Source organism: Lynx rufus, unplaced genomic scaffold (genome assembly GCF_022079265.1).
Source record: "Lynx rufus isolate CCGP_SWC_20201006 ecotype Redwood Valley unplaced genomic scaffold, mLynRuf1.p SCAF_28, whole genome shotgun sequence".
Taxonomy (NCBI): Eukaryota; Metazoa; Chordata; class Mammalia; order Carnivora; family Felidae; genus Lynx; species Lynx rufus.
In genome coordinates this window covers 9,893,563-9,902,461 of record NW_025814843.1, presented here as the reverse complement: position 1 = coordinate 9,902,461, position 8,899 = coordinate 9,893,563, and the positions used below count along the sequence as shown (strand labels likewise).

Sequence of the window (8,899 nt, the reverse complement as noted above, 5' to 3'; positions counted from 1 at the left end):
TCTGGCCATAGGAGAAGCGCGATGTACCGGGGCCCCCAACCTGGGTCTCCAGCTGGCCGCCCCCGCGCCGGCCTCACTGCCCCCTGTGGCCCGACTGTGGCAGCAGAAGCCAAAAGACAGAGAGAAATGGAGGCTGGGAGGCTGGGAGGGGTGAGAGGTGAGGAGAGGAAGACAGTGGAGATGAGAAAGAAGCAGAGGGAGGGCACTAGCCTTTCCCCCTCCCGCGCCCCCCCCCACCCCGAAATCATGTCCGCATTTGCTTGCAAGCAGTTTCTGCTGGGAGGCCTCCGTCTACCCATGGCGGGGGAAGGGGGTGGGTGGGGTGGGGTGGGGTGGGCATTAAGGGTCTCTTCCTCCCTCTTCCTCAGGGGATGACTCCAGAAGAGTATCCCACTCCTTTGAAGAGCCCAGAGGAAGATGTCAGCTCAGTCTCTTCCTGCAGCGACACCCCCTACCCAGAAGCCCCCTCGGATCATCCGCCCCCGTCCTCCTTCTCGCCCCAGGGCTGCCCAGTCCCCAGGGCCCCACCACAACGGCTCTTCTCCACGAGAAGCTCCCCTCACCTCCAATGATGCACCAACCCCGATGTGCACCCCCATCCCCTGGGAGCCCCCAGCCTCGGCCCTCAAGCCCCCTGCCCTTCTGCCCCCCTCGGCTTCTAAAGCCAGCCTCGACTCCCAGACTTCCCCAGACTCGCCTTCCAGCACCCCCAGTCCAGTGTCCAGGCGCTCCGTCACCCCAGAGCCCGCTCCCCGGTCTCCAGTTCCCCCACCCAAGCCCTCCGGGTCACCCCACACTCCGCCCATGCTCCCCAGGGCTGAGGTCCTGGCCCAGGGTGGCTCTGCCTCGGCCCCAGGCACTGTGCGGAGATTGGCTGGCAGGTTTGAATGGGGGGCTGAAGGCAAGGTCCAGGCTGGGGATGCCCTGGAGCCGGGTGCCCATGGGGCAGTGGATGTGAATGGCGAGAGAGAGGTTCCACAGGGCAACCTTGCCGGGAGCGGGTCACAGGAGAATGGCGCTCCGGGTAAGTGCATTGTGGAGCCCTGGGTGGGCTTCTTTGTTTTTAGTGCTTTAAGACTGGGTCCTTTCAGGGGCTATATATATTTTTTTTTTTAATTTTTTTTTTTTACATTTTTTAAAGATATATTTATTTTTGAGAGACAGAGAGACAGAGCACAGGGTGGGTGGGGGTGGGACAGAGAGAGAGGGAGGGACACACAGAATCCGAAGCAGGCTCCAGGCTCCGAGCTGTCAGCACAGAGCCTGACACGGGGCTTGAACTCACAACCTGCAAGATCATGACGTGAGCTGAAGTCGGTCAGACTCTTAACTGACTGAGTCACTCAGGCACCCCCAGGGGCTACATTTTTAAAAATGGATTTCATGTTGGGAAAAGTCTGATTGCCATGTTTTTTTGGGGGGTTTGAGGAGAGTCAGGGTGGGGAAGGTAAAGATGCCTGGGGCTGGACCACCTTGTCCCACTGCTTGGTAGGTTAGGGGGAGGGAGGAGGCCCAGGCAAGGTGGGGCCAGGCCCCAAGGGCCTTCTCCTTAGGGCACCCCTGTCTCCCCCAGATGCTGTCCTGGCCTGCCCTCCCTGTTGCCCCTGTGTCTGCCACATAGGCCGGCCTGGCCTGGAGCTCCGCTGGGTACCTGTGGGGGGCTATGAGGATGGCCCCAGGGCTTTCTGCCGGGCCTCCCCACTGAGGACCTCCCGCTCCCGCCCCAGCCCTCCAAGCCTCAGTCTCCCCCCAGTGGTCCTTACGTCCTACCGCTCCACTGCCGAACGCAAACTCTTGCCACCCCTGAAAGCCCCCAAACCAGCGTGGGTCAGGCCAGACATCACCGCTTCTGGGGACCCCCCGCAGCCAGATCTCCATTCGCCCTCGGAAGACGGAATCCCGACAGGTACAGAGCCCGGGTGAGCGCGTCTCTGGGCGGGGAAGGGAAGGGCTGGAGGTGGATCTTTGTAAAAGCCGAAAAACTACCACCCACAACCCGCTCAGGACTCTTTGTTCTCCACCAGCTGCTGCTCTGGGGCTGACTGGAGTTGTAGTTTTTATAGTGAGCGTCTCCCGCTGGCGGGTGGGGGTGGGGTGGGGGCTGGAGTCAGGAGTCCGCTGGAGATTTGTTCTCTTGACCCTGGGCTCTCTCTCCAGGGGACAATCCTGATGAAGCTCGTCAGGACACTCCTCCAGCATCTATGGAGGGCAGGTACCAAATCCCCACACCCTTACCCCTACCCCAGCGCAGGCTAAGCTTCAGGCCCAGCGAAATCTCATCTTTGCACATGTGGGGGAAGGACGTCTAGGGCTCTGGAGACAAGCGGTTCTGTCCCTTACCAGCTGTGTGGCCTCAGACAAGTCACTTAACCTTTCTGGTCTCAGGGTCCTCATCTGTGGGTGGGGATAAGACACCAGCTACTTCAGAGTTGTTGAGTGCGATATTGGTAAAGAGCCCCGCCCACAGCAATTGCTCTGGTTTACTTCCAGGACCTTGAGCCTCTATTGCAATGGTCTATAAATCTGTTTAGCACCAGGGACGCCTCTCCTGTGTTATGTGGGTTTGTTGATCATCTTAATATTCATTTATTTTATTTTGAGAGAGAGAGAGAGAGGCAGAGAAAGAGAAGGAGATAGAGAATCCCAAGCAGGCTCCGCACTGTCAGCACAGAGCCCGATACGGGGCTCAAACCCACGAATCATGAAATCGTGACCTGAGCCGAAATCAAGAGTCAGATGCTTAACCGGCTGAGCCACCCGGGCACCCCTATTAATCATTTTAGATTCACCACCCCTATCGGAGCTAGTGAGGCCCCACTCACTTATTCAGCCCTTGCTGGTAGGAATTCTCCTAGGTGTTTAACTTGGTTGAATGCGGCAGAGCAGGGAGGTGCGATTCTGGGTTTGATCATGCTGAATTTCACTGAGACACAAATAGGACACACCAGATAACCATCCGCACCTGAGCGATCTGGAGAGCTCTGGAGAGAGAGACTTGGAAGTGTGTGGTACCCAGTAGTTGAGATTGCAGGAATGGATGGGGCCTGCCCAGTACAGGGCCTCGTATACAACAGGCACATAAATAATTTTTACAAAATGTTTATTTTTCAAGAGAGAGAGAGCAGGGGAGGGGCAGAGAGAGAGGATCCCAAGCAGGCCCTGAGCTGTCAGCACAGAGCCCGATGCGGGGCTTGAACCCACAAACCGGGAGATCGGGACCTGAGCCAAAGTCAGACGGTCCCCCGACTGGGCCACCCAGGAGCCCCGCATAAATAATTTTGTGTCTGTGGTTCCATCGGGGTCCCTGCACACTACCTGTGTGCGGATCGCACACTCCCTTACACTAGCATGTGAATAGCGCCCCCTGGGGGGTGTGTGATCGTGGTGGCTCTGGGGCAGTCCCTCTGTTTCTCTCCGCAGGGACAAGGAGGGGCTGGAATTGCTGAAGGAACAGAACTGGGAGCTGCCCCTGCAGGACGGTGAGGGCCTCTGGACCTGGGGTCCCCTCTGTGCCCCCCCTTCAAGCAGTGGGGAAGGGTTCTGGGGCGCTGGGCTTCCCTGATGTGCTGGGTCTGTACTCCAGAGCCCCTGTACCAGAACTATCGAGCGGCTGTGCTGTCAGAGGAGCTCTGGGGGGTCGGCGAGGACGGGTGTCCCTCTCCAACAAACCCCGGCGAAGCTCCCACCTTCGCACGGCCCCCTGGACCTCGCAACACGCTGTGGCAGGAGCTGCCGGCTGTGCGGGCCAGCGGCCTCCTGGACACCCTCAGCCCCCAGGAGAGGCGCATGCAGGAGGTGGGCACGCCTGGGGTCCGGCAGGGCTGGCGCGGGGCGGGGGGAGGAGGGTGGAACCTGGGTCCGGGACTGGCGGGGAGCCGGGCTTTCCGCCCACTGCCCTGCCCTTCCTCCTCAGAGCCTGTTCGAGGTGGTGACCTCCGAGGCCTCCTACCTGCGCTCCCTGCGGCTGCTAACTGACACCTTCGTGCTGAGCCAGGCTCTCCGGGACACGCTCACCCCCCGGGACCACCACACCCTCTTCTCCAACGTGCAGCGAGTCCAGGGAGTCAGCGAGCGGTCAGTGGGGTCCTGTCGGAACAGCAAGCGGGGCCTCTGGCCGCTGAGCACTCCCTTAGCTTTCTGCTTGTCCCAGGTCCTCCCTTCCAGGGGCCCAGATAGCGCCCAGCTCTTCGCTCGGACTCCTGGGAGACCTGGCTGTGTGCCCCACCTCCATTGCGTGTTCCCCTGACTCCCTCAGGTTTCTAGGGACGCTGCTGTCCCGTGTGCGCTCTTCCCCCCACATCAGCGACCTGTGTGACGTGGTGCACGACCACGCCGTGGGCCCCTTCTCGGTGTACGTGGATTACGTGCGGAACCAGCAATACCAGGAGGAGACCTACAGCCGCCTTATGTGAGTGCACGTGGCGGGGAGGGGTGGACGGGAGGGGAGCAGGGGCGGGGGCGGAGCCTCCAGGTGGACGCCGCCATCCGCGGGGACCGCTTTCGCAGGGACACGAACGTGCGCTTCTCGGCCGAGCTGCGGCGCCTGCAAAGCCTCCCCAAGTGCGAGCGGCTGCCGCTGCCGTCCTTCCTGCTGCTGCCCTTTCAGCGAATCACGAGGCTCCGCATGCTGCTGCAGGTACCTGTGCCCCCCGGGGGTAGGGGCGGGGAGGGCCCTCGCGGGAGCACTCTCCCCCTCCCCCCCCCAGCGGGGGGGGGGCCCTCCTGCCCGGCTTCTCAACTCAGGACCCACCCAGCCTGGCTGGAGCCGACCGACCGTCCCTGGGAGCAGTCTGGGTGCCGCGAAGGAGCCCCTGGCTGGACGCGCGGGTTCGCCACTTAGCTCGGCCACTAGCTGGCCCAGTGGTCTTGGGCAGGTCCCCTCCTGTCCCTGGGTCTGGGGGGAACGTGAGGAGTGGCCTTTGAGGTCTCCCGCCGCGTGCCTCCCCAGTGGGGGTGATAGCACTCCCAGCGAGGCACGGATGAGCTCTTTGGGGGTGAAAACAACCTTAACTGGTCCAGTGTTTGCGGGGGCACGTCGGTAGACGCGCAGCGTATCTGTGGCATTAACATTCCACGCGGGCAGGACGCTGCGGGGAAAACGTGTCTAAAAAGGCGCCTTGGCGGAGCGATACCGGGGATGGGGGTTAGGTTGAGACACAGAAACGCTCTTCTGTTGCAAAGCAGGAACTTCTCCCTAAACCAGGTCACCTGCTGTGGGTGACCCGGTGAGAGGCCCCATCTAGGGTATCAGCCTCTTCGTATCGTATTCAGCTTTCTATATCCCCGGTGTAGACAGTGCCATAATCATACTAATCGTAATAGCTAAACGGCTGTGGAGCGCTCTGTCCTGGGCATGGTTTTAAGTGTTGTCTACCTGTTTCACATTACCGGCCACTGTAGGTGGGAAGTGTTACTGACCCCACTTTATGGATGAGGAAACTGAGGCACCGCGAGGTTACATAACTTGCCCCAGGTCATACAGAGAATAACTGAGAGCGGCAAAATGGACGCCCGGGCGCTCTTAACCACTTGGCTGCATTGTTTGCGCTAAGAGCTAACGATGAAAATAGTAGCTGTCTTCTTTTGTGTTTACTGCGGGCCAAGGAGTACTTTTCGTAGATTTACCTCGTTGAATCGTTACAGCAGTGCTTCTGGTCTGCTGGGTGGGTATTATTGTCCCCATTTGACAGATGGGGAGACTGAGGCCCAGAGAGGTAACATGACGGGCTCAGGGTAATGCAGATGGGGAGTGGCGAGGTCTGTCTGCCTCCCTGAGGTTGGTTCCCCAGCCCGGTGAACCCAGAACAGTTTGTCAAGCTACGTAGGGTCCTCTGAACAGCAGCCCCTCTGAATCCCAGGGCGGCAGAGCGGGGCGCCCAGTCCCTCTTACCTCCTTGTCCCCAGAATATCCTGCGCCAGACAGAGGAGGGGTCCAGCCGCCAGGAGAATGCCCAGAAAGCCCTGGGTGCCGTCAGCAAGGTGGGCAGGAGGGATGCTGTGTGTGTGTGTGTGTGTGGGGGGATAGGGGATCGGGAGGCAGGCGACCAGGTGGTTGGGGCGGAAGGAAGGAGGGGTGGGTGACACGGCTCCCCCGACCCCAGATCATTGAGCGCTGCAGTGCAGAGGTGGGGCGCATGAAGCAGACAGAGGAGCTGATCCGGCTCACCCAGAGGCTGCGCTTTCACAAAGTCAAGGTGAGCCCCTGCCCGGCCCCCCCCCCCGCCCCCCCCCCCCCCCGCAGTGCGGCAACAAGCCAGAACCTCCCCCTGCTCCCCCACAGGCCCTGCCCCTGGTGTCCTGGTCCAGGCGCCTGGAGTTGCAAGGGGAGCTGACCGAGTTAGGGTGCCGGAGGGGGGGTGTGCTCTTTACCTCGCGCCCCCGCTTCACCCCCCTCTGCCTGCTACTGTTCAGTGACCTGCTGCTCATCACTCAGCCCAAGAGGTGGGTCCCAGGGAGGGAGGGAGCCCAGGCTGGGGTAGGGAGGCGGGGAGCTGGGGGTCCAGCCGGATCCCCCATTCTCCCTCTGAACTGCCTCTTCCCTGGGCAGCGGGCAGCGGCTGCAGGTTCTGGACTATGCCCACCGCTCCCTGGTCCAGGCCCAGCAGGTTCCGGACCCATCTGGACCCCCTACGTTCCGCCTCTCCCTTCTCAGCAACCACCAGGGCCGCCCCACCCACCGGCTACTCCAAGCCTCCTCCCTGTGAGTCGTGTCGCCTTCAGAAAACACCCTGGGACCCTCACTTGGATTGTCAGGCCCCGCCACCCTCTTCCTCAGTCTCTGTCCTCCACGGCCCCTGTCTGTCCCTCAGAAGGACCTCCTGGTTCAAACGTGACCCCTCCCTATGTCCCTACCAGATCAGACATGCAGCGCTGGCTGGGAGCCTTTCCTACCCCCGGCCCCCTTCCCTGCTCCCCGGACACCGTCTATGAGGACTGTGGTGAGTGTCCTCTGGGAGACGAGGGAAGGGAAAGTGAGGCTGAGAGGGGAAGATGGGGGAAAAGCTACAAAGGGCCTTGATCCCACTGTGTGTCACCCACCCCCAAGCAGACTGTTCCCAGGAACTGTGTTCAGAGTCTTCTGCACCGGCCAGGACTGAGGCACGAAGTCTGGAGTCCAGGGCTCTGCCCAGGCACCTGCACAAGAGCCCTGAAGGTGAGAGATTCTTTTATTTATTCATTCGGTGAATTAAAAAAAATAAGTTTATGGATTTATTTAGAGAGAAAGGGGAGAAGGAAGGGCAGAAAGAGAGAGAATCCTGATGTGGGGCTCAGACCCACAAACTGATAGATCATGACTCCAGCTGAAGTCAAGAGTTGGACACTTAACCCACTGAGCCACCCAGGTGCCCCCTGTAGGAATTACTTTAAAAAAAAAAAAAGTAGATGATACAGTGTCTGAGGGTTATAAGTGTTGTGGGAAAACACATGTAGAACAGAGTCAGGGTCAGGCGGTCCCAGGGTTGGATAGGATTACAATTTTTTTTAATGTTTATTTATTTATTATGTTTATTTTTGAGAGAGAGTGAGAGAGAAAAAGAGAAAAATAGTGAGTGGGGGAGGGGCAAAAAGAGAGGGAGACACAGAATCTGAAGCAGGCTCCAGGCTCTGAGCTGACCACACAGAGCCCAATGCGGGGCTCGAACTCATGAACCATGTGCGAGATCATGACCTGAGCCAAAGTTGGACGCTTAACCAACTGAGACACCCAGGTGCCCCAGGATTACAATTTAACATAGGTCAACAGGGTGCTGGCGCTCTCTCTCTCTCTCTCTCAAAATAAATAAATAAGCTTAAAAAAGTAAAAATAGGAGAGCCTGGGTGCCTCAGTCGGTAAAGTGTCTGACTTCGGCTCAGATCACGATCTTACAGTTCATGAGTTCAAGCCCCGGGTCTGGCTCTGTGCTGATAGCTCGGAGCCTGGAGCCTGGTTGGGATTCTATGTCTCCCTCTGTCTCCGCCCCTCCACTGCTCGTGCTCTGCCTCTCTGTCTCTCTCAAAAATAAATGAACATTTAAAAAATTTAAAAATAAATAGGAGGTCGAGGTGCCCCTCCACAAGGAGGCACCGTGTGAGCAGTGACTTGACAGAGGTGAAGAACTTAGTTGGGCGCATGGTGTCTGGGAAAAGAGTGTCCCAGACCAAGGCAGGAGTCGGTGCAAAGGCCCTGTGGCCACAGTGTTTGAAGAATCATAAGGAGGCCAGCCAGCGTGGTAGACGGAGTGAAAAAAGGCCAGAGAAACAGATGAGGTCACAGAAGTAAGGGGGACCAGACCGTGCGGGTCCCGTAAGAACTCCAGCTCTCCCTTGCGTGAGATGAGCAGCACTGATGAGAGATGAGCAGGGCTGGACAGGAATGACACACATCTTCTGTTGCTGCTGCTGTCTCCACCTCTAATGAAATGGCCTTTCTACTGCCGCTCCAGGCTTCTCCACTCATCCCCACATTCACCGTGACCCTCAGGCATCAGACCCCGTCGGGCCTCCTTTTCCTTCCTGTCCCGTCCACTGCCCTGGCTCCACTTGGGCCCCTGTCTCTCTTTTCCCAGGCTGGCTAAAGGGCTTTCCTGGGGCCTTCCCTGCCCAGCTGGTGTGTGAAGTCACAGGGGAACACGAAAGGAGGAAGCACCTTCGCCAGCACCAGAGACTCCTCGAGGCCGTTGGGCCCTCTTCAGGCCCCCCCAGCGCTCCCCCACCCTAAGGCAGGCAGGGCGGCAGCGGTGGTGCACAGGTTGGGACATCTGGCGCTTGGCACCGGGAGGGCAAAGCCCACCTACCCATTGGATTCGCTGTCAGTGGGAACGCTACCTCTATTGGCAACCAATAGGGACCGAGCTTCAGGAAAGAGCAGCCAACGAACACGCTCGAGTGAGCGGCCAATGGAGAAAGAGGCTTAGTGCAG

The 8,899-nt window shown here is 59.2% G+C and overlaps 1 protein-coding gene across 1 annotated transcript; it reads left to right on the top strand.

The window, feature by feature from the left end:
- Positions 1-417: 417 nt before the first annotated feature.
- ARHGEF15 (Rho guanine nucleotide exchange factor 15) lies at positions 418-8,698 on the top strand. Its single transcript, XM_047090176.1, has 15 exons — positions 418-1,024; positions 1,574-1,906; positions 2,158-2,212; positions 3,421-3,479; positions 3,584-3,795; positions 3,914-4,074; positions 4,256-4,408; positions 4,507-4,636; positions 5,905-5,979; positions 6,102-6,194; positions 6,281-6,441; positions 6,548-6,700; positions 6,856-6,938; positions 7,049-7,153; positions 8,547-8,698. The coding sequence occupies exons 1-15, from the start codon at positions 418-420 to the stop codon at positions 8,696-8,698; spliced, it is 2,532 nt and encodes an 843-aa protein (XP_046946132.1).
- Positions 8,699-8,899: the final 201 nt, after the last annotated feature.